Here is a 23,323-nt window from a genome sequence, read left to right as displayed (position 1 = left end):
GCATCTCAGAGATCAGAGTCTAGCAGTCACTTAAAAAGGCATGTTGCAAGTTGCAGAGTCAGGCCTGATGTGCTGGACCTGAATTCCTCAGACACATCCTGAGTATCCTCCTCTCCCCTAACACCTTAGTCTCTGAATCCCTTGGGATCCCGGATGCCCAGGGGGTGTGGGATGATCACTTCTGTCTCTACTTGGCTCTCTAGTGAAACCTGAAAGCACTAGGTTGTTGCTTGTTTGGGCGGGAGGATTTATTTTTTTAAAGTCTTTACAAAGATACAGTTTTTCTGACTGCAAAAGCAAGAATATGTTTATCATAAGAAAATCAAACATTGCAGAATTACATAACAAAGTTTGAATTCCCTATGATTCCACCCCCCAGCTGCTGCAAGTTTCATGGATAGTACAGGTTTCCACCTTTGCTCTAACAGATTATTATTAAGAAGCTGGAACTATACTATATTTGCTCTTATCACTCAAAAATAACAATTTAAATAGTTTTCAGACGTTGAAACAAATTCAGAGAAGGAGGAAAAGGACTCCAAGACCAATTACTCTACACCTGCTCCTACTAGCCACCTAAAGGAAAACCTCCCTTAAGAACACCATGCGAGGGCTTCCCTGGTGGCGCAGTGGTTGAGAGTCTGCCTGAGGATGCAGGGGACACGGGTTCGTGCCCCCGTCCGGGAAGATCCCACATGCCACGGAGCAGCTGGGCCCGTGAGCCATGGCCGCTGAGCCTGCGCGTCCGGAGCCTGTGCTCCGCAACGGGAGAGGCCACAACAGTGAGAGGCCCGCGTATTGCAAAAAAACCCCAAAAACCAAAAACCAAACAAAAACTTAAAAGAAAAAGAACACCATGTGCACCTGACCCTGCCTGGCAGCCTGACCTTGGCCCTGTAGTACTACTAAAGGGGAGTGGTGGTGGTGGTAGTGGAGGAGTGATCAAAGAGCGTCTAGAACAGGAGGCAGCCCTGCACTGGGGCTCAGGAAAACTAAGTTCTAGTCTGATGTTGCCATTAGCAAGCTGAGTCCTTGAATGGTCCCTTAGCCTTTCTCTGCCTCAGTTTTGTCACTGAATGAGGATTCTAATGCCTATCTCCTTTTCTGGTGGTAAGAATTAAATGAGATTTGTTCCTAAAAGATCTAGCACAGCAGCTGGTACACTAGGCATTTTAATACATGTGAGATCCACTTCCCTGCTTTTCCCCCTCCAAGATCTGAAAGTAACTAAACTCTATCCTATGGGGAGAACTAGAGCATCAAACGGTGTATGATGTTGGTTTTAATATAATGGCAAATTTCCTTTAAAAATAAATTTAGGTTTTAAAAAGTGAGTTAGCTTAAAGAAAAATATTAAGTAACATGATATAGTTGGTATGAGGATATGGAAAAATAAATTATGGTAGTAGCAGATGAATTTTAAGAAACACTGCTTTACAAAACTCGGAGCTTTCTTGCCAGTGTCTCTAACAAGGAATGACCTAACCTCTGCCTGAACAATGACAGGCAATTCCCGGGCTCTCAAGTCAGCCCATTCCATTGTCTGATAGCTCAGGTTCTTTGCAAGGTTTTTGCAGGGAGCCAAAAACTGTCTTCCTGAAATCTCCCCTGGACCTAGTTCTACCCTTGAAAGCAGTGGCTTTCAAATCAGGCTTTGCAGAACCTTAGGGCTCCGGGGAAGTGCCCCTGAGGTGGGGGCTGAGGTGGGGAGATTGATTAGGAAAAGTTCCAGATAGGTGAGCATTTATTTGTTTTCTGTATTAGGGTACCAAATAATACGATTTTGCTCAAGAAAAGGACTTTGCTAAAGAAAGAGAAGATTGAAAATTAGTATTCTGGAGAAACACTGAACCAACCTATTTCCCATTCTATACAGACATTAAGAGAAAGACCAGCGATCTGCTCCTTGGACATCACTTCCCTACAGATGCATTCACTGACTCTTCACCCAGAAACTGAGATAGGCTTACTTCCAGGTATGCATTTAGAGCTTGTTCTTCCTTTACTATTTGTCCTCTAGTAAGTGTCTATCTCAAAACAGGGTTTAGTCTGATCGTTCAAGGCCACGTATGGGTAACCCAGTTCTGAAAACAGGGAAAGCAAAAGCGCACGGTGGCTCTGATCACTCACCTGGTCACCGCTGGGGGGAACCAATGCATCTGAGCCCTGCCGCCTGTGGTGCTGGGCCACCCGGGCCATGATCACAGGGGAGGTTCGAGGACTGTCCAGCCCAGGGTCTGACAGTACTGAGTTCCGATTCACCAACGACTAGAGGAACAGAGAATTCTGTGAGAAGAAAACTAGTCCAGGGACTTCCCTGGTGGCTCAGTGGTTAGGAATCCGCCTGCCAATGCAGGGGACACGGGTTTGAGCCCTGGTCCGGGAAGATCCCACATGCCTCAGAGCAACTAAGCCCGTGTGCCACAACTACTGAGCCTGCGCTCTAGAGCCCGCGAGCCACAACTACTGAGCCCGTGTGTCTAGAGTCTGTGCTCTGCAACCAAAGAAGCCACCACAGTGAGAAGCCCACGCACCGCAAAGAAGAGTAGCCCCCGCTCGCTGCAACTAGAGAAAGCCTGAACGCAGCAACGAAGACCCAAACACAGCCAAAAATTTAAAAAAAAAAAAAAAAAAAAAAAAAAACCTCATCCAGAAGACCCTCAGGGCTCTGCTCGTTGGCTAATAAAAGTCCAGTACTTACTCTGTGCCTGACATTATACTAGCCCTTGGTTATGTATCACCTCATTTAATGCTCACAATAGCCCTTTGAGGTAGAAGCTATTATTCCTCCCACTTCTCACACAAGGAAACTTAAGACTTGGAGAGGTTCTGGGACTTGCTGAAGGTCGAATAGTTAGTAATGGGGTATTCCCTGGATGCAACCTGGGCAGTCTCAACCCACTGCCCACTAGGCTGCATTGCTTCCAGATGTGGAGCCCGCAAGGGAATGTCAACTGTGGATTATTTAGAACCCTCCCCTCCCCCTTCTTGGTGTCTTTCTGACATACTGATCCTTCCACGTACATTCATCATCTTCCCACGAATAGACAGGAGCAGTAAAGAAATAAAATTCCAACTATTATTTAAAATTAGGTTTTAAACATGTTTTCAATTACTTATTCACATATTTAATTAAGCTGGCTAAGTAAATATTTTGCTCACACCATTATTACTTCTTCCATTCACTCTTATTTTTATATTGCAAGTTTATATTTGCAATTAATATATGCAGACTGACAACACCTAGAAGACAACCTTTGAAGCCAAAGCCTAAAGTTCTTCTGACCACTCCAGAAAAGATGAGCTGTTCAAGTACAGAAAGATCTGTGACAAAGAAAGAGAGCCTGCCCCCTCCGATTAGGCCAGGTTCATTGTACTACTCTAAGATGGTGTTATTCGCAGCCAGGTGGCAATGTGTTTTTGGTCCAGTCACTGTTTTAGAGAATTTTCGTCTCTGCTCCCTTACACTCAAAAAAGGCTTGCTACAGTTAAAGACATGGCCTCTTTCTCCACCTGACTCTGTATTACAGAGTTGACGATGATAAAACAGAAGCCAGATTTGCTGATCTTGAGTGTACGATGCATCTGAACCCCCTTTTTTGGATCCCAGAGCAGAATGACTAAAACCCTTGGAACTGGAACTATACCAGAGGGCCACAGATGACAGGTCAGAGGCCTTGGTGTAAGCAGTGAGCATAGAACCTTTAGGTGTTCAGAGAAGGAAAACTGAATGTATGGTTTTTTAAAAGGGGCTCCCCCTGCTTTGGCACTCACCTCGCCGAGGGAAGGAAAGCGCTCTGTGCCAGAGTCCAAGCCACTGTCCCCCTCCTGGGAATCCAGAGACAGTCGGCCTGAGAAGAAAAGTTTACACAGTGAGGAAGGAGCTGTGGCCTGGGGGAAAGAAGGGCCTTTATTCTGGGAACCTGTGCCCAGGGCAGGAGGGCGAAGCTGCCACCTGCCTTTCTTTCCCAGTTTCCCTTCAGCTCTCTTACACGACTCCCCGAGAACCTCTACACCTAGCTTTTAGCTACCTGTACACCTGAGCCCAGGCAGTGTCACCTCCTAAAATAATCCTCCATAGCTCTACCTTGCAACGAGTGCTAGCCCTCAGCTCATCCCAACTCTCTTCTGGTTCCCATCCATCTCCTCTTACGACAGCATCTCTTGAGCTCCTAGCTGCTAGGTGCTGGTAGGCATGCTGTTGTCTGGACCACAATCATTCTAGTATCTCCCTGGCACTTATCTATGCAGGGCTACTGGTTATACACTCATTTCTACTGAATAAGTTGTATCCAAGTTCCCTGTCACTGGTACCGCTTTCTCTCATTATTCTATTTCTCAGAGGCAGGGACTATATTTTTTCCCCCTGAATCTGCCCCAAAGGGAGGAGACAACAGAGTAGATAAGAAATGTAGACTAGAGATGTGCCAGAGAAAAAAGGCGTGCTGAGGGGACTCACCTTCTGACGATCTCTGGCTGGTGTCACCATATAGTGGAAGTATGTCCTAAAAAAGAAAGGTCCGGAGGGTGGACATATGCTGTGAACCTCTCCCCCTACTGTTTTCCTCCAATCAACCCTTCCCTCAGTCTCAGCAGATAACATCTGCTTAAAATTAGTGGCCTCTTCTGCTTCATTGCCTGAAAAATGCCCATTTGGAAGAGCTATTGCTTCATTTGTACAGTTTGAGGAGAATGGTGACCCCTAATGGTGAAAAGGGAGCTTTACTATTAGTAAAATTCTAAAAACTTACTTGATTTCTCACCCTGGACCTCAAAGCATCTATTGCCTTAGTTGGGCTGGACACAGAAAGAACTTCCGAACTACCAAGGAGTATGAAAAGCTCTAGCAGATGGAAAGCTCTGCCTCTAAAGATCTTTGAAGACTGACAGGTGCTGGACTGGGGCTGACCAGCCATTTGTGAAGGGAATTATGTTGCTAGTGCTTTACTGTTTATGATGTACTCTTGTCTATATCTCATAGAGTTTTTCAACAACTCTGAGGCAGCTATAGTACTCCCATGTTATAAATGAGGAAACAGAAGCCCAGAGTTTTTAAGTAACTTGCCCAAGGTACACAGCAGGTAAACTATAAAGCCAGGGTTGGCGCTCAGACCCCTAGATTCCAAGCTGAATGTTTCAGACTCAACCACTTACAGAGCACACGAGAGCAGAGGCAGCGGCAGCAGCAAACACGCACTGGCCCCGTGCTGAGGGCATCCTTTAATTCTGACAATACCACTATTAGGCAGATCCTGCCGTAGCTCCATTTCATAAATGAGGACACCAAGGCTCCCAGGGATTAAGTCACTTGCCCAAGAGTCTTAAAGCTGGTGAGCACTATAGCTGGGAGGTGAATCCAGATGGTCTAAGTCCTAAACCTGAGCTCCTATCAACCATGTGATACTGAGAAGTCCTTCAGAAAATAAAAGTTTAAATTTGATTAGCCTGTGTTTCCCAGACTTTTTTGATCTGGATGTTCTGAAAAAGAAAGTAGATAATCCTCAAATAATTTCTATTGGCTTTGGCAAATATTATTCTTGGAGATCTTAAAGTTTTTGGAGAGTTACTTATTTACCCAAAGAATTAAGGCCTGATGGAGAGAAGACACTAATTAATACTTATTAATTAATAAGTCCCTGACTAGAACAGATAAGGAAGTGCCTCCTCTCTGGGATTTCCCACAAAGTGTGGTTAGTACTGCTACAGATCCCTCTCAACTGACTGGGGACCCTTTACTTAGGCTGACTTCTAAAAGTGCTCGTACTTCTTTGAGAAGACCCATTACTGGAGGGAGAGGTGATGGGAAACGCTACCAGATGAATACTGAGTAAAATTAGTGTCGGAATATACATCAGCTATGAGGAAACTACCCAGAAGGGGATGGATAATCAGGAGATTAAAGCCGACAGTCTGATTTATTGCATATTTATTTCTTTGTATTGCAACTGTAAGCTGCTGGAGGGCAAGAAACAGGCTATTTCTTTTTATGGGATCCCAAGTGTCAGGACAGTGCTCAGTCTCTGTGGTGCTATATAAAGAACTGCTGACCTCTATTTCTTTGTAAAACACTAAACACTCACTAGCTCAGCCCTGTGGTCCTGTATAACTCGGGAAGCCTCCGTCCTAGATTTCTCCCTCATTCTCCCCTCCGTCCACCTGCACGTGCCCTTCCTAGAGCTAAGCCTATCATCACTCACCACTAAGCCACCAGTCTCCTGCTGGATCTTCAGCTGTAACTGAGTGACTCGCCGCCGGGCGCCTTCGATCTGCTCTTCCAGCAGGCTGCCGGGGTTCCGGCTATACACCTCACAGATATGCTGGGGGGCGGGGGGGTGGGGCAAGGAGGACAAGGAGGAAGGGAGAAGGCAGAGGAGTGGTTAGTGGAGAATGGACGACTCACCAGTGGGGAGAGTAGGCAGTTATCCCAAAACAAAGAGGAGAGAAAGGAGATCTCTGCTTCCTAGGAGATACATGTTATTTCACCATCACTCAGGAGCAGAAAGAGGTATAAATGGTGAGAAAAAGAACACGAGGCAACTAGAGAAAGAAGACACGACACAAAGGCCTGTCCTAATCTGACCTGTTCTTCAGGCCTACTTGCTAAATGAGGTCTTCCTTGACTGCTGCTGAAGGGTTAGATATTTAAGTGACTGGCCAGACCAGCACAAACAAAAAAGTGCTAAGGAGGAAACATACACACAGTGAGAACCACAGGAGATGAGAGGAAGAAGCACACCCGTCCCCCAGCCCTGTAGCTGGGAACCACTCCGAGACTTATCTAGCATCCTCCCAGCATACGGCAGAGCACAGCATGCGTGTTTAGAGCTTGGGCTTTGCAGTCAGGGAGGCCTGGCTCTGAATTCTGGCTTACTAGCTGTGTAGGCTTGGGCAAGCTTTACTACGTCCTCATGGATCAAATGGAGATGACGGTACCTGCCTCTGGGGATGGCTGTATGCTCTGAATGAGATTACGTATGGAAAGTGCTGAGCAGAATGTCTGGTGCGTAATTACTTGACTGAATACATGGCAGCTATTATTATTTTACTACCAAATGAAATGTTCAGTGAAGTTGGCGGGTTAAATAGGTAAATAAAGATGTCGGGTGCACATTTTCTCCAAGATCGTCTGGGCCCATACTTGCCGTCTCATCTTCTCCATGCCTCTCAAGCCCCCAACCCTCCTCTTAGTCTCTGCAGATAGTATCGGCTGGTAAGAACTTTCCCAACTTTACTCCATCTCAAGGCATCTGCAGCTACCCTTTCCCTCTGCCTCAGAATAGAAACTCTGTCGAAATCTTCCACAAGGTTAGTGCCTCCAGCTGCCTCGGGCTCCTCTTGGGCATCGTTCACATATCTCCGAAGTCTCCTCTTTCCAATGGCTCCTTCCCCTCACCCTACAAAAATGCTCATTTCCTATCTTAAAACAAAAACAAGCCACTACAACAAAACCTTTTCCATCAAGTCTCATTATTCTTCAAGCCACCGCCTCAGTCTTTTCTCCTTCCTTTCACAGCCACATGTTTCCAAACAGGAGTCTCTATGCGGAGCCCAGACTTCTTAGCCTTCCAGCCACTCTTAAGCATACACAGCCGAGTTCCGCTCGTCACCTCGCTCTTCCAAAGGCTAAATGACCCAGTGGCTGAATCCAATGGTCTCTTCTTAGTCCTCATCTCTCCAGACCTCTTTAAACACCCACCTCCTCCAAATGCTATCCTCTTTTGACTTCTTAACTCGACACTGTCTTGGGTCACCTCACAACCCTCTCCCCAACCACAGCTTTACCCCCCCCCTTCTCTCTTCAATCTAGGTGAGCCTTCAGCCCCGCAAACATTTACAGAGAGCTGATACACACCAGGCCCTGTACCAGCTGTGCAGGAGGAATATGCAAATGTAGGCATGGTCCTGGCCTTTAAGGAACTTAGTCCAATAGAGGAGGACAAATAAGTAATTAAAATACAAATACAACAGCAACTGGTGTGAGAGGTTGGTGCAGTGTGCTACAGAAGCACGGATGCTCCGAAATTCCGCCCTCAGCTCTCTCCTCTTTTCTGCAGTGGTGCCCTAGGTGATACCATCTAGTCCCCAATATCAACTACCACCTGTATGCTGAGGCCACCCGAATCTCTATTTCAACCCAATCTTTTCTCCTGAGGTTCATCCTTGTTATCTCCATGTGCCTGGTGGATGATCTTTTTATCTGAACCTCCCATGGGTGCTTAAACTCAGTACATCCAAAGATTACCTTCATTCCTTTCCCCTAAACCCTGCTCCTCTATTCCGCCTCACTCCATCAATGGTATCACCATCTATGTAGGCACACAAACTTGGGGCTATCTTTGCTTTCTTCTTCTTTACCTCCCCCTTCAAGTTGATAAGTTCTACTGACCTGACCCCTGAGATGTCTCCCATTGCCAACCCTCTTTCTGTTCTTTTTTCTTTTGGCCATGCCAAGTGGCATGAGGGATCTTGGTTCCTCGACCAGGGATCGAACCCGTGCCCCCTGCAGTGGAGGCGCAGAGTCCTAACCCCTGGACCGCCAGGGAATGGAGGGAATTCAATGTGTCTCACATTGCCATCCCTCCTTCTGTTCTTACTCCTGCTGTTCTTGTTAAATCGGTCATCATTTCTTTTTATTTTTTTAATTTCTCATTAGCTTTATTTTTTAATTTTTTTTCATCATTTCATATCTACTGAAACAGCCTCCAAGATAGTTTCCTTATGTGTCAATCCACTTAACACACTTTTCTAAAGAAAACTGATTTGAAGATATGATCACTCCCCTACTCAAATCCTTTGATCAGTTCCCACTGCTTTCAGAATAAACTTCAAGCTCATCATGGTACTGAAGGCCCAAAACACATTCCAGAGTGAAAAAGACTGAACCCAACTGGAATGTCATCTCATGAAGCCTTCTCTGATCACTGCATAATTAATTAATCCTTCTTTTGGGCTTTAATGGCATTTAAAAAATATTTTAAAAATTATTATCGACATATAATTCACATAACATAAACTTCACCATTTTAAAGTATACAATTTAGGGGACTTCCCTGGTGGTCCAGTGGTAAAGAATCCGCCTTCCAAGGCAGGGGACTTGGGTTTGATCCCTGGTCGGGGAATTAAGATCCCACATGCCACGGGGCGACTAAGCCCGCACAACCAAAACCAAGAGCTGACGCACGGCAACAAAAAAGATCCCGCAGGCCGCAACTAAGACCCGACGTAGCCAAAAAAATAAAGAAAATAAATAAATATTAAAAAAAAAAAGTATACAATTCAGTGGGTTTTAGTATATTCACAGAGTTGTACAAACATCCCCACTACCTAATTCCAGAACATTTCTATCAACCCAACAAGAAAGCAGTCACTCCCAATTTCCCCTTCCTCCACCTCCTGGCAACCACTAATTTACTTTCTGATTTTATGGATTTACCTATTCTGGACTTCCACACAAATGGAATCATACAATCATACAATTTTGTGTCTGGCTTCTTTCACTTAGTCTGTTTTCAGGGTTCTTCCATGTTAAAGCATGTATCAGTACTTCATTCCTTTATATAAAGGCTGAATAATATCCCACTTTATGGATACAACACATTTTGTTTATCTACTCATCAGTTAATGGGAATTTGGGTTGTTTCCACTTCTTGGCCATTATGCAATTAAGCAATGTTATTATGAATGTTTATGTACAGGTTTTATGCTTTGAACTCTCTTGGGTATATACTTAGGTGTGGAATTGACAGATCGTACGTTTAATATTTTGAAGAACTGCCAAACTGGCTGCACTATGGTGGGAGTAGATTAGGATAGCAGATATGTAGACAAAATATAAACAAACATTTCTCCAACTTCTCCACATGCTCACCAATAACTGTTATTTTGGCTCTAGCCATCCTAGTGTGTGGTGCAGTGGTATCTCGTAGTTCTGGTTAGCCTCTCCCTAATGACTAATGATATTAAGCATCTTTTCATGTGCTTATTGCCCATTTGTATGTCTTCTTTATTGGACTGTGTATTCAAATTCTCTGCTAACTTTTAAATTGGGTTGAGTTTTAAGCGTCTATTACATATTCTGGTACTAGACCCTTATCAGATATATGTGCTGCAAATATTTTCTCCTATTCTGTGGCTGTCTTTTTACTTTCTTGATAGTGTCCTTTGATGGATAAAAGTTTTTAATTTTGATGAAGTCTAATCTATCTTTTTTGGGGGGTTGTTTATGCTTTTGGTGTCACAGCCTAGAAACCATTGCCTCATCGAAGGTCATAAAGATTTATACCTATGTTTTCTTCTAAGAGTTTTATAGTTTTTAAAAATAGTTTTAGCTCTTACATTTAAGTCTTTGATCCTTTTTTTTTTTTTTTTTTTTTTTTTTTTTTTTTTTTTTTTTTTTGCGGTACGTGGGCCTCTCACTGCTGTGGCCTCTCCCGTTGCGGAGCACAGGCTCCGGACATACAGGCTCAGCAGCCATGGCTCACGGGCCCAGCCGCTCCGCGGCATGTGGGATCTTCCCGGACCAGGGCACGAACCCGTGTTCCCTGCATCGGCAGGCAGACTCTCAACCACTGCGCCACCAGGGAAGCCCCTTTGATCCATTTTGGGTTAAATTTTGTTTATTGTGTGAGGTAAGAGTTCAAATTCATTCTCTGCATATAGATATCCTGTTGTCCCAGAACCATCTGTTGAAAAGACCATTCTTTCTCCACTGAACTATCTTGACACTGTCAAAAACCAATTGACCACAGATGTACAGATTAATCTCTGGACTCTGAAGTCTATTCTACTGATCTATAGGTCTATCTTTATACCAGTACCACACTATCTTGATTATTCTATGACTTGCATCAAAATGCCAGTATCAGCACTTATTATAGTGCAGTATAACTTTATCTTCATTCATCCATTGATATTCTACTGGATTATAAACTCCTTAAAGGAAAGATTCATCTCTCACTTATCTTTATAACCATTCTAACCTTTGTCCCTAGCACTGGCCCATGCCTCCACTGCAGCACACACACAGTACCTAGCACACAGCAGGAACTCAATGTTTGTTAAATAAATGAGTATATTTTCACGTCTTGGTGCCTTTGGCCTATGCTGTCCATTTACCAGCATTCTCTTCCTCATCTCTTTTGCCTACTGAAGCCCTATCCTTCAAGGCCCAGCTGAAATACAATCTTCTCAGTGAAGTTTCCCTCACATTTCCCATTATTAATTAACTGCTCTCTTCTTTGTTATCTTATTGCAAGCTCTTTGTTCCTCCCACTCTCTTACCGTAATATGAATTTTCCCCATGAGATTGTAAACATGTTGAGGGCAAGAACTGTCTGATCGTTTTAATCTCTGTATACTGTAGGAACTAAAGCAATACTTTACATACAGTGGGAACTTAGAAATTTGTTGAACTGAAATGAAGGGGCATGGAGCCCATTGTAAGCCGTGGCTATTATAGGAATCTGGTTATTCCCGTCCAGCCAAATTAATCTTCTTCCTGTTCTCCCTGTGCATCATTCCCCAGGCCTGGAAATCTCTCTGCATCCCCTCCTCCATCAGCCTGGCCCGGCATTCACCTCCCCACCCCCACCTTCCTTCCCTCTTATCCTTCCCATCCCAGAACCTCTAAGATCAATTCCAACTGATTTTCCTCAGTTCTCATGTTCCCTCACTTTATTCTACCTGTCTCATCACTCATTTGTATTTTCTCTACATAGTCACCATTCTAATCTATTACCATAAGCTCTATTACCCCATTCACTCCATCCATCAAATTCTGCTTTAACAAATTCCACTGGCCTATGACAATTCTTTAGTAGTCCTGAAGTTTGACTTTTTAAGGTTTTACTGTGATAGGATATGGCCTGCAAATTAAGTTGTACACATTGGCAGATTGCTCTGATAAAGTATTATTTCATTAAGGCTATGGCCAGTCTACCCTCAGCAGTGACCTTACCTGTAACTCTTTTTCCTCCTGCCTCAGCATATTCCTAAGGATCTGGGTGGCATGTTTTTGAAATTCAGGATCCTAAGATTGAAAAATATGACAGTAGTGAGAATTGGGGACCAGATCAATAGCTTTTATTCTCATCTACTAGCTGATTCCTGGTCAAGGAAAGCTATGAGAGTAGAGCCTGGGTCGTAAGAATGTTTTGTATAACACTCAGTATCTCACTGAAATTCAGTAAACATAAAATCTGATTTTGATTTCATTCCTAATTTCCTAGAAACCCTGGCTGTAATCAAATCTGTTATCAATTGATCTCTGAAGTCTCCCAGGACTTGCTGGTCGGTCTTTTTTCCAACCAGAAAATCCTGTTCCCTAGTCCTATCTGCCTCCTGTCCTCTTTTAACTCCTCACACAGGTTATCCTGGTCCTTGGGTTCTCTCCCTACTATTCTTGTCCTTTCCTGACTCTCTCCCCTACAGACTAGGCTCCATATTTCATTCCTCCAAGCAGCCTTTCTCCCCAGGAAGCCTTTTCCCCTACTCCTTGACTTATTCCATACCCTTGTAACAATGACTGGCAACAGTCTTTACAGATGCCTCTGACCATGGCTGGAGGTGTGCACCTTCTCCCCGACGGGGAGGAGAACTCTCAAAGGGCCTCCTTAGAGTCTTGCACACACACAGGAAACACACTGCATGCTGCTATCTGATAAACTGCATATGCACTTACATGGAAAGAGGACACTAAGGCGTGGAACATCCCTTTAATGCAGTTCTCATTTTGCTCTACTTTTTGATGGCCTTCATACAGCTCTTTGGCTTGTCTCTTCCTGCCAGCCTGCCATTTGCTTTAACCTGCTTTCATTCCAATGGGAAGCTCTTCAAAGGGACACCAGAATGAGGAGAGGAGTAGGCGGACCATTACCTGCAGAGGTTTGGGTCCTGTGATGCGCTGTGGAGGTGGCAGAGGTGGAGGGGGTGGCGGTGGTGGGATCACAGGGGTGACTCGGGGAGCTCCTGCTGGGACTGGGTCCTGCTGGGGCCCAGAGACACCAATGGATGAGGGTGAAGAGCCCAGGAGGGTCAGTGCAACATAGGCACCAGCTGCAGGAAGGCAAAGAGACGCTTGCTCAAGTGGTATTGTTCTCAGTAGCAGACATTCAAGGTACAAAGGAGGGGGTTCTCCCTTCTCCTTCCATTAAGCTTATAATTCTGCAGGTAAAGTTCTCCTCATTTTTAATGCCCTACCTGTTCTCTAATTCCTGTCCTTCCATCCTGCATCAACACAAGTATCCCTTCCTTCCCTTTCCTCATGCAGAGACCTCAACCAAAATCCCACCCATAACTATCTGGGAGCTGCCTGCCCATTCCCTTGTTTCCTGGGACTGGGAGAGGGGAGTGAGTGGTATCTGAGTGAGACCTGGTCTTAGTAGAATATGATCTAAAACATAGGGCAAAGATGGGTGGAAAAATAAAGATGTCGGATGAGAAACTAATAGTGTCTCCACTTAAAATGACAGTGGGGAACTGTGGTAGTCTACGATGATCAGGCCAAGAAGAAAGACTTCGGCTGCCTCGCACGTCTACAAAGGAAGCCTCCTAGGGCAACAGGCCTGCTTCCACCCGTGCCCCATCTGATCCCCTAATTTCTTTCATTGTCAGCTCTCCCCAACTCACATTTGATAAGCTTCACCACTTCCAGGTGTGAGCTATTGGTCACCATGGTGCCGTTCACCTGTTGGGGGACAAACGACATTATTGAGTAATGGCAGTGGAAGCCCAGGGGATCCTTCTCCTAGGTCAATTGCCACTCCTTTAGGGAGCCATTTATCAATGTTCTCTAGCATAGTAAAACATTACAGAAGCTTGGTCAGAGTCAAGAAGGGCCTAGAATATGGAACCCAGCTATCTTAGTCCCCAGTCTCTGTCACATTATACTACTCACTCTCATGGTACCACCCCCCTACTCAGTGGCTGATGACAGCTGGTACGAAAATGGAAGTGTGGAGGATGGCCAAGGCCAGAAGTGACGCTGCACCCCCTCCTCTGGGGGCAGAGAGGGAAGGTCACTCACTTTGATGATCCGGTCGCCCTCTTTCACACCGGCTTTCATGGCTGCACCTCCTGTGAGGAAGGAGAAGTCCTGGTCAGCAGAGCCCCACGACCTTTCCAGAGGTGGCTGAATCTACACCAACAACCCTGTCAGATCACCATCCCCCTCAAATCTCTTCTCACCTCTCTGTGTTAAGTGCCTCAAATGCTGGGTGTACATCCTATTCTGCTCCAGTGACACAACTACCTTTGAGCTGGACTGGACTGTAGAAGAACACATCTCTTGCTCTTTCCTCCACCTGGCTCAGAAGCCAGACTTCTCCTCTGAGAGCCAGGCCAAGGTGGCAGAGAGGCAGGGCCATGCTCTGGGGAGAGTAATGTGTGCTTCATTTGAATGTGTCTAGATGTGTTCCAAGGTCAAATAAGAGTTATTTCTATTATCCAGTGGGAAAAACGAGTTCACTGTATTAAATAATTGCTGAAGTAATAATCATTTTTAAGAGGAATATGAGAAAAGGATTACAACAAGCGTTTTCAAACTGTGGTCCCTAAGCCCTGAGAAGTTCACAGGGATATTATGGGGGTTCCTCGGATTAAGGATGATAATGACCACTGCTTTATTTTCTGTTAAAAAATTGTTCTGGAGCTGCAGTGGTTAGTTATAGTATCTCCCACAGATATCAAAATCTGCAGATGTTCAAGTCCCTTACTTAAAATGGAGTAGTACACACGTGCAGGTTTCACATCTGTGGATTCAACCAACTGCAGTTGGAAATTTCAATCTGCAGTTGGTTGAATCCATGGATGCAGAATTCTCAGATGCGAAACTCGCAGATATGGAAGGCCAAATGTAGTTTTAAATAAGTTAGAGTCCTAGTTTAAGTTATACCCAGGAAGCATAAGAAACACTAATGATGAGATAAGTTCATGAGGGACTCCCCTGGGGGTCCAGTGGTAAAGAATCCACCTTCCAATGCAGGGGACTCGGGTTCGATCCCTGGGTGGGGAACTAAGATCCCACATGCCACGGGGCAACTAAGCTCACGCACCACAACTGCCGACCCCACCTGCCTCAACTAGAGAGTCCATGTGCCACAACTACCGAGCCCACGTGCCTCAACTAGACAGCCCATGTGCCACAACTACTGAGCCCGCATGCCTCATCTACTGAGCCTGTGCACCGCAACTACTGAGCCTGTGTGCTCTGGAGCCTGCATGTCACAAGTAGAGAGAAGTCTGTGTGCCACAACGAAGAGCCTGCGAGCTGCAATGAAAGTTCCCGCGTAACGCAACTAAGACCCGATGCAGCTAAATAAATAAATAAATATTAAAAAAATGTTCACTCAGAAAGCTTATTAAAAAAAAAAGAAAGAAAGAAGTTCACGAGAAGCATAAAAATTATGTTTCTTGTAAATCTGCCCCAAGATGGTCCTTAAATCTGTAAGTTGCATTCATCTGATGAAAACAAAACTCCAACAAAGCACATCTAGATGTTTCTAGTCTGAAAAGAGAAATTACAGTGATGACTACATTCCAATTTGGCTTTTCAGTATTGGGACCCAGACTACCCTCATCTTAAGTGTGCTATTTATGGAAAAGTACTTGCAAGTAGCTTGAAAACTCTTTTACACTGTCATCTAGAAACTAAAGGTGAAGAGGAAAGAGCTATTTTGCCTGAATATATGAAACACGTGAGGTGACTTCTAATAACTTAGGGATTAAAAGAAATTAAACCTTTCAGAGTAAAGGAATTAGAGCAGATGTTCTAAACTTCAGTAAGCATGAGACTCACCAGGAGAACTTGTTAAAAAGCATATTCCTTGACCCCCTTGCTAGCAAGTGATTCAGTACTTCTGGGACTGGGCCCCGGAATGAGGATTTCAATCATCCTAAGGGCCTAGGTGATTCTGATGTAGGCAGAACACAGACTACACTTTGAGAAACAGTGAACTGAGAAGCCTAAAATCTGGAAAAGACAACTGCTTTGTTACTCTTGTAATTTCAATGCCAACTCAAATGAAGGCTCTTCTTCTCTCCTGCCTGAAATACTCATACATACACAGATTTTCCAAAACTCATATTTTACTGCAAGCCATCCTTTTGTTCTTTCCTCTCCAGGTCTGAGAGGAGCAAAAATTGGAAGAGTGCTGAACTCACACTTCACTGGAGGGGGTCCCCATACTTTCTGTATCAAACAGACCATAGAGGCAAAGTACAAGTTACTGGCAGTCCCACTTGCTCTGTCTCACCCTAGTCCAGGAACCTTGAGAGAATATGGAAGCAAAGAATAAAAGTATCTTTTCAGAGCTCTACCCTAGGATATGAAAAACAAACCCCTCACTGACAAAAGTTAACTACCAAACATAAGGAGCTATAATTATTTATAGCCCTGTATGATCCACATACCTCATTTTGGTCATAAATTTGAAATTCTCTTTTCACTTTTCCCGTTAAATAAATCCCAAATATTTCTCCCAAATTATGTAAGTACATTTCCTTCCCATTTTGCACTGTACTTAGTGGGAAAATGCTGGCCTGCCCCCCACCCCTTTCCTTGTACTCTTCTTCAAGCCTATGATGCACCACGTTGCCAGGCCCAATCCCATTTGCTACACTGAAGTTCACTCCTGTTCCGGATACTTGCTTGTGTTAGGGATACTTGCTTCATACTCTCCCCTACTCCCATCTCCTTCCTGATCATCTTCTTCAGTCTGGGTCACTTAACAACGATTCTACCACCTGACATATGATAGTGCTTTGAAATATCTGAAGCTTTTTCACACATCACTGGTTACTCGATTGATTTGCTTATAATGCCCTCCCACTCTCTGCCCCCTTCCCACCAAATTCTATCCCGCCAATGTGTTTTCCATGGCCATCTTTCAAACTACTCCTGAAATCCTATTTTCTTCTAAGGAGGCTTCCTAAACTGATCAGAAGGGAAATACTTCGAACCACCAACCACCCAAATACAAACTTACAAACACCCTTTCCTCCCACGTACTGTCCAACACACATCTTTAGGTCATTTATTACTTAGTGTTAATATATCTGCAAATACATTTAGACCAGTGTGCCTGTCTCAACTGTGAACTGCTGCAGCACAGTGACCATTCGTGCACGGAGCAAGGTCATGTGAAGGTGAGAAAGAAGAAAGCGGGTCTTTGATTTCTCCACGGAATCTTCCAACCCAGGACAAGGAGCTCCCCTGGAGGGCAATCAGGCACCCGCCTGACGACCTGAAGGCTATTCTGCCATTTTCACACTTCCAACAGGGGAAACAAGCCTGGAGTGTGATCCCTAGAAATTCTGCCTGGAAGCTTAGCATTGTGGAGACTTCCCCAGATGCCCCTGGGGAACCAGTTCTAGAATGAATCATTCATGCCCCAGGATGCCCAGGCCTCCAGAGAAAAAGCACATGCAAGTTCTTCAAGTCCTATGGCACTGTCACATACATGGTGGCTTTGTAAGAACTGTACACTGCAGGTGGCAGGGACGCAACACTCACCAGGCCGCACAGACTGCACCAGAACAATGCGATCCCCGCTGACTGTGAAGCCGAAGCCATGCTGGTCCTTTTGGATGATGACACAGCGTTGAACGAGACCTGGTGAGAGGTAAGGAGGAGAAAGAAGGGAGTTCGGTAGGAACCGTCATCAGAAAGTTGGTGCACACAAGCTGAGACCAACCCAGGGAGGTCCCAGTGTGTTTCTTCCTCCAGAAAGCCTTTCCAGATTCCCCAGACTTTTTCTGCCCACACACACTATCGCAACGCCTGCCTTCCTCAGTGATCGACAAAAGCCGGGCACCTACTCTGTATTCTATACAAGAAATTCCTTTCTCTGAGGTGCTGAGATGTTTGTCTCTCTTATGCATGTCTGTCTTTTTAGGCCTGTTTGGGTGAGACTGGTTGAGGAAGGGGCATGGCCAACTCCAGCCTGAAGGCTAGTGTTCCAGAGAAGCAGCCCTGGGATTGAAGCCTAAGTGAGACTGGAAGTTTTCCATCAAATTACGTCCAATGAATACAGCAAGTGGGACACCAGTGCTTGTTGATCCTGCAGAGCTGGGTAACTCAAGTGGGGTGACTGAGGGCTGGCCCCTTGTCAAAATCCAGGGAAGGATAAATGACAAGAGAAAACCCTGTTTGTCACACATACAACCATATGCAGAGCATAGGAAAAAAGAAAGAGAGACTATAACTCCTAACTGACTCCATCCCTGTGGGCGTGTACTAGACATCGTGCACGTGTGCAGGTATGTGTGACTGCTTCCTGTGATGGAGAAAGCATGAATTCTAGAGTTAAAACTCAACTGGTTTCAGGTCCTGGTTTTGTCTCCTACAAGCCTGTACACTTGGCAAAGTTTTTAACCATAAAATAGGTATGATAGGTATCCATAAAATAGGTATGATAAAATCTACTTTCTACAATTGATAAAAGGACTGAATAAGGTAATCTGTATAAAACATATAACACAATACCTATCACACATTATAAGCTCAATATAAAGGCTAAGCTGTTTTACATCTGGGGTATACAGATCTGCCTGTATGGGTAAACACCTCTGTGTCTACGTGTTAATGCCCCGAGAAGATTACCTGTTGTCTCAGAGGCGTCGGAGGGTTGGCGGTGGTGGGAAGGGGACTTGCGTTCAGGTGCTGAATCTCCCAAAGACAGGCTGCTTAACCTGGAGAAAGAGTAAGAAAAGCACAACAGTGAACTGGGCAGGGAGGGACCAGCCTTGTAGCAGAAGGAAGCTCTGTCAAAGGGGCCCTGAGTCTTGGGTAACAAGAGACCAACCCTCTCACCCTGTAACCCGCTCAATCTGGTGGGAGATTAGCCACATCTACACCACTGGCAACATCACCTATCTGGAATCCTAGGTTGGCAAGGCAAGCATGATCTCTTTAATACCCAGCAAGGCGTGAAGGGAAATAGCCCTTCCTGGAGTCAGGAGACAAAGAGACAATAGCAAGAACAGGGTGTGAACAAATATACATGCTTGTTGGGTCTTACCAGGCTGCAATGGGGCTGATGGAACAGAACGGAGGCAGCAGAGAAAATGAATGCGAGAAAAAGACAAGAAAAAAACAAACAGCTAGTTAGTTTTAGGTGATGATTTGTAAGGAACGGGGGGAGTGGAAGGCAAGGATGGGAGGGTCACAAACACACAGAGGCCTCCAGGGACACAGCAGAGGACTGCAGTGGCTGTATCAGAGACACTCTCACTTTAGCTTCGTCTCTTCGTCTCTTTCCAAAACAAGTGTGTCTAGGAGGGTAACTGGGCCTTTAGTTGGGTAATTGGCAACTTTACCTGTTGGGTAATTGGCAACTTGTACCCTTTTCTAGAAAGGAGGCGTACAATGATGACCCAAGCCTCTGAAATTCCATTTATTTTGTGTGTACCATGGGAGAACAGGAATCTGGTCTGTTTGGTGGTAGTATTCCAACCCCGTTCCTACAGCCAGCTTGAGGCACCCTGCTTAGAAACAATTAAAGCCCTACAACCTCAAGGTACCACAGATCACCAAACCAGATCTAATAATAGGGCCCCTGCAGGAACAGGAGAAGCTCAGATCATTGCTATGCCTCTCCTTTTTAGAAAAGTGTACAGGTTGCCAGTTCCTAATCAATAGTTGCTGCCCCTCCAGAGGGTGTCTCCTATTCATATCTAGCAAATGACTATGTAGAAGGGGCTTCATGTAAGCACTGTGTGCAGTGGCAAAACACTGCAAAGAATCTAAGTGTTCATAAAGGGTGACTGGTTAAATAAACTGCAGTACATCAATATAATGACACAGTATTCAGTCATATAAAAGAATGAGGGGGCTCTTTATATATGATACGGAATAGTCTCCAAGACATGCTGTTGAGTGGAAAAAGGAAGATGCAGAATTATGTAGACGGTGAAAGAGAAGGAATGATTTGTTTATATGTTTGCTTACATATATATAAAATGTGTAAAATACCTCTGAAAGGGTACAAAAGAAAACATATATCACTGGTTGCCTCTGAGGAAGGAAACTGTGCCAGGGACAAAGGGATGGAGTTGGAATCTTTTCCTTATCTTCTTGTTCGTACCATTTAAATTCTGAGTCATGTGAGGGTACTAACTATTCAAATAATAAATACAACACAGTACAAACAAATAACTTTTAAATTTAAGAGGGGTCTTCTTCCCCCCTCACCCTGGCACCCCACTTACCTGGACAGGTGAGACTGCTTTTTACTGGCTGATCTTTGGATCAGAGAGAGAAGGACATCAAGGAAGAGAGCATGGGGCCCAGGAGAGAGTGACGCAGGAAAGGAGGAAGCAGGGAAGAAAAACGAAACAAGACATAAACCAGACAAGACACTGCAGGTGGTTGGTTTAAAAGAAAAACCACAATCAAGCTAAGAAGGACCCGGGGTGGAAACTGGCCAATGCAGTAGAACCACCTTACTGAAATGCAGATTTACCTGTGCCATTTTGCTGATTAAAACCTTTTAGAGCTTCCCCATTGTACTTGGGAGAAAGGTCACCCTGTCTTCAAGCGAGGCCTTTAGGCACAGCATCGAAAAGGAAGTACTGCCTGATGCCAGTCAGCACCCCTCTGCCGTCTCCCACAGCTCCCAGTACCTATCCTTACTGCATACAATCAATGGAGCTGCTTGTGCGCTTGTCCGTAGGGCTGTAAGGTCCACGAAGTCAGGGTGGTCTTGTTGATCGGCACCCCCTGTGCCTGACACAGTGAATGCTCCGTCCTATTTTTGGTCCCTGCTCTTCACTGTTCTTTCTCTTGCCATGGTTTCCAGCTCCTGTCTTTGCCTATACTGTTCCTTCTTCCTAGATGTTCTTCTTACTCTACTCCCCATTACTACACCTGTCAGCCAGACAAGAAGGTGAACTTCCAGAAGCTACAACTTCTGGTTTTCTTCAAATTACCCTAGTCCATCATGCCCTGCTACCCTCCACCTCCTCATACAAGGTAAAGATTCAACTTAGCTCATCATTTAATAAGTGTCCTAGAATCTATGGATGATAACTAAACTTACTGTGGTAATCATTTTGCAATACATGGATGCCACTGTGCAGGTCATTATGCTGTACACCTTAAACTTAGGCAGTGCTGTGTGTCAACTATACCTCAATAAAATGGAAAAAAAAGAAGTCCTAGATTCTAGACCTGTGCTATCTATCTAATACAACAGCCACTAGCCACATGTAGATATTTAAATTTTAAAATTCTGTTTCTCAGTTGTACTATGGCTAGTGGCTACCATACAGGACAGTGCAGAATAAAACACTTCCATCGCTGCAGAAAGTTCAATGGCACAGCGCTGCTCTAGATACTATGCCAGGCACTACGGGGTACACAAATGAATAAGACACAGTCACTTGCAGGTAATGGATGAGGTATACATATAGAACTTTAGTATAAACACTGAATGGCAACAGCTCTGCTCCCCACATCGGTGAGGGATTCTCAGAATGAACTTTTAAAGGCTTTTTATTCCAGCTGCTCATCTGCTGTCTTCGGCTAGATCCACAACATCCCACCCCTGGGTTACCCAGAATGGGCTTGCACTTCTCCCTCCTTACTATTTCAGGAGAAAGCCCATTCTATCTTGGGACAGCTTGGGCCTCCTCCTTGTCTTGTTCTGCTTGACTCTGCAGGAAACTGGTTTCCTATGCCCACATTTAAGCTTAGAAGGAATGGTCTGGTAACTTAACCTGGTTTGGTTTTGCATTTGAGCTAGGTTGTGAGCTGTTCAACGTAACTCAAAGCACATGAAGCCAAGGTTTATGTACCTGGCTGTAGAGGACTGTTAGGGACAAAGACAAGGATCATTTCAGCAGCCATTGTAAGTTCCTCTAAAAAAAAAAAAAAAAAAAGAAATCACAGGCTAGGGCAGAGACAGAGGAGGACATGGGGGATTACAACATAAGTATAATTTTAACAGATGGAAAAAAATTTTTTTTTCTCTTTGAGAGCTTAAAGGAGGAAAAACTACCACTGAATTAGAGGAGGAAGAAATGCCTGTAGCAGCAGATCAAGACTTTAATGGTGGGCTCTCCCTCTTCCTGATGATATTCCCATCAAAACTGGGCAGCAGAGATCAGATTCCAATCAGCCTAAATCTGATGGGCATGGAGAAGGCCCAGGAGAGTAGAGAAGTTCCCGCAAAATTTGTGGCTCTCTAAACGGCATCATTGAGATAGATCTTCTGAATCAACTTCTCAGTAACCCCCATATTTATCCAGTCAGTTATGGAGACTGGTAAGTCCTTTTATGTCTTCCCAGAGTTGCTCCTTCCTTTACATTATCACTGATATCCATCACTTTAAGCCACATGTCCATTGCCTCAAGTCTGGATGACTTAAAAAAAAAAACAACAAACCTCTTGTTTTCACTCTCCAGTCCCTCCAGCATTCTGCCACAAAGGACTAACTTTCCCAAACAATATTTCTTTGGGTCCCCCCCGGTCAAGAACCTATGATTTCCCTTCTTACTCTCTATATGATCGGATGTGCGTGCATTTACCTGGTGTTAAAGGCCTTTCAGCAAGTGGATCCAAGTACCTTTCAAATTCACTCTTATTACTTGTTCACTTTTCCTTACCTCTACTGCTCATTCTCACCTCTGCTTTATGAAGACCTCCATCCCTTCTCCTCTCTATCCCTCCTTTACTCCTTTTTCAAGGCTCTGGTCAAATGGCATTGATTCCATGAAGCATTCCCTGGCCACTGCAGCTCACATTTCTTTTACCCCAACATTTTTTGGGAAAATTTTCAAACCTATTATTAAAGTTGAGGGGGCAGCATGATGAACACCTATATACCCTTCATCTAGATTCACCAATTAACATTTGTCACTTGCTTTATCTTCCTATGATTATACACTTTTTCCCATTTGAAAGTTGCACACATCATGACATTTTACCCCTAAATATTTCAGCATATGTCCCCCAAGACCCTTGGAATTCTATATAACCACAATGCCATCAGCACACCCAATGAGTTTAACTTTGATACGATAATATTATCTAGGGCTTCCCTGGTGGCGCAGTGGTTAAGAATCCTCCTGCCAATGCAAGGGACATGGGTTCAATCCCTGGTCTAGGAAGATCCCATATGCCACAGAGTAACTAGGCCCATGAGCCACAACTACTGAGCCTGCACTCTAGAGCCCGCAAGCCACAACTACTGGAGCCCGTGAGCCACAACTACTGAAGCCCGCGTGCCTAGAGCCCATGCTCCGCAACAAGAGAAGCCACGACGATGAGAAGCCCGCGCACGGCAACGAAGAATAGCCCCCACTCGCCGCAACTAGAGAAAGCCC

The 23,323-nt window shown here is 44.7% G+C and overlaps 1 protein-coding gene across 2 annotated transcripts in view; it reads right to left on the bottom strand.

The window, feature by feature from the left end:
- ARHGEF11 (Rho guanine nucleotide exchange factor 11) overlaps nt 1-23,323 on the bottom strand; it is a 114,120-nt gene that overhangs the window by 30,981 nt on the left and 59,816 nt on the right. The window contains exons 2-11 of one of the 2 annotated variants that reach the window (XM_007457864.1): nt 18,599-18,687; nt 17,510-17,608; nt 14,024-14,073; nt 13,627-13,684; nt 12,875-13,053; nt 11,957-12,028; nt 6,198-6,317; nt 4,460-4,505; nt 3,775-3,851; nt 2,131-2,268 (exon numbers count right to left, since the gene is read on the bottom strand). In XM_007457864.1, coding sequence (XP_007457926.1) covers nt 2,131-2,268; nt 3,775-3,851; nt 4,460-4,505; nt 6,198-6,317; nt 11,957-12,028; nt 12,875-13,053; nt 13,627-13,684; nt 14,024-14,073; nt 17,510-17,608; nt 18,599-18,687 — 928 coding nt within the window. The remainder of the gene's footprint in view (nt 1-2,130; nt 2,269-3,774; nt 3,852-4,459; nt 4,506-6,197; nt 6,318-11,956; nt 12,029-12,874; nt 13,054-13,626; nt 13,685-14,023; nt 14,074-17,509; nt 17,609-18,598; nt 18,688-23,323) is intronic. The other variant, XM_007457865.1, reaches the window with a different exon arrangement.

Source organism: Lipotes vexillifer, unplaced genomic scaffold (assembly GCF_000442215.2).
Source record: "Lipotes vexillifer unplaced genomic scaffold, Lipotes_vexillifer_v1.1 scaffold238, whole genome shotgun sequence".
Taxonomy (NCBI): domain Eukaryota; kingdom Metazoa; phylum Chordata; class Mammalia; order Artiodactyla; family Lipotidae; genus Lipotes; species Lipotes vexillifer.
Note: the sequence above shows the minus strand (reverse complement) of the source record. Positions and strands in the feature narration are given on the sequence as shown.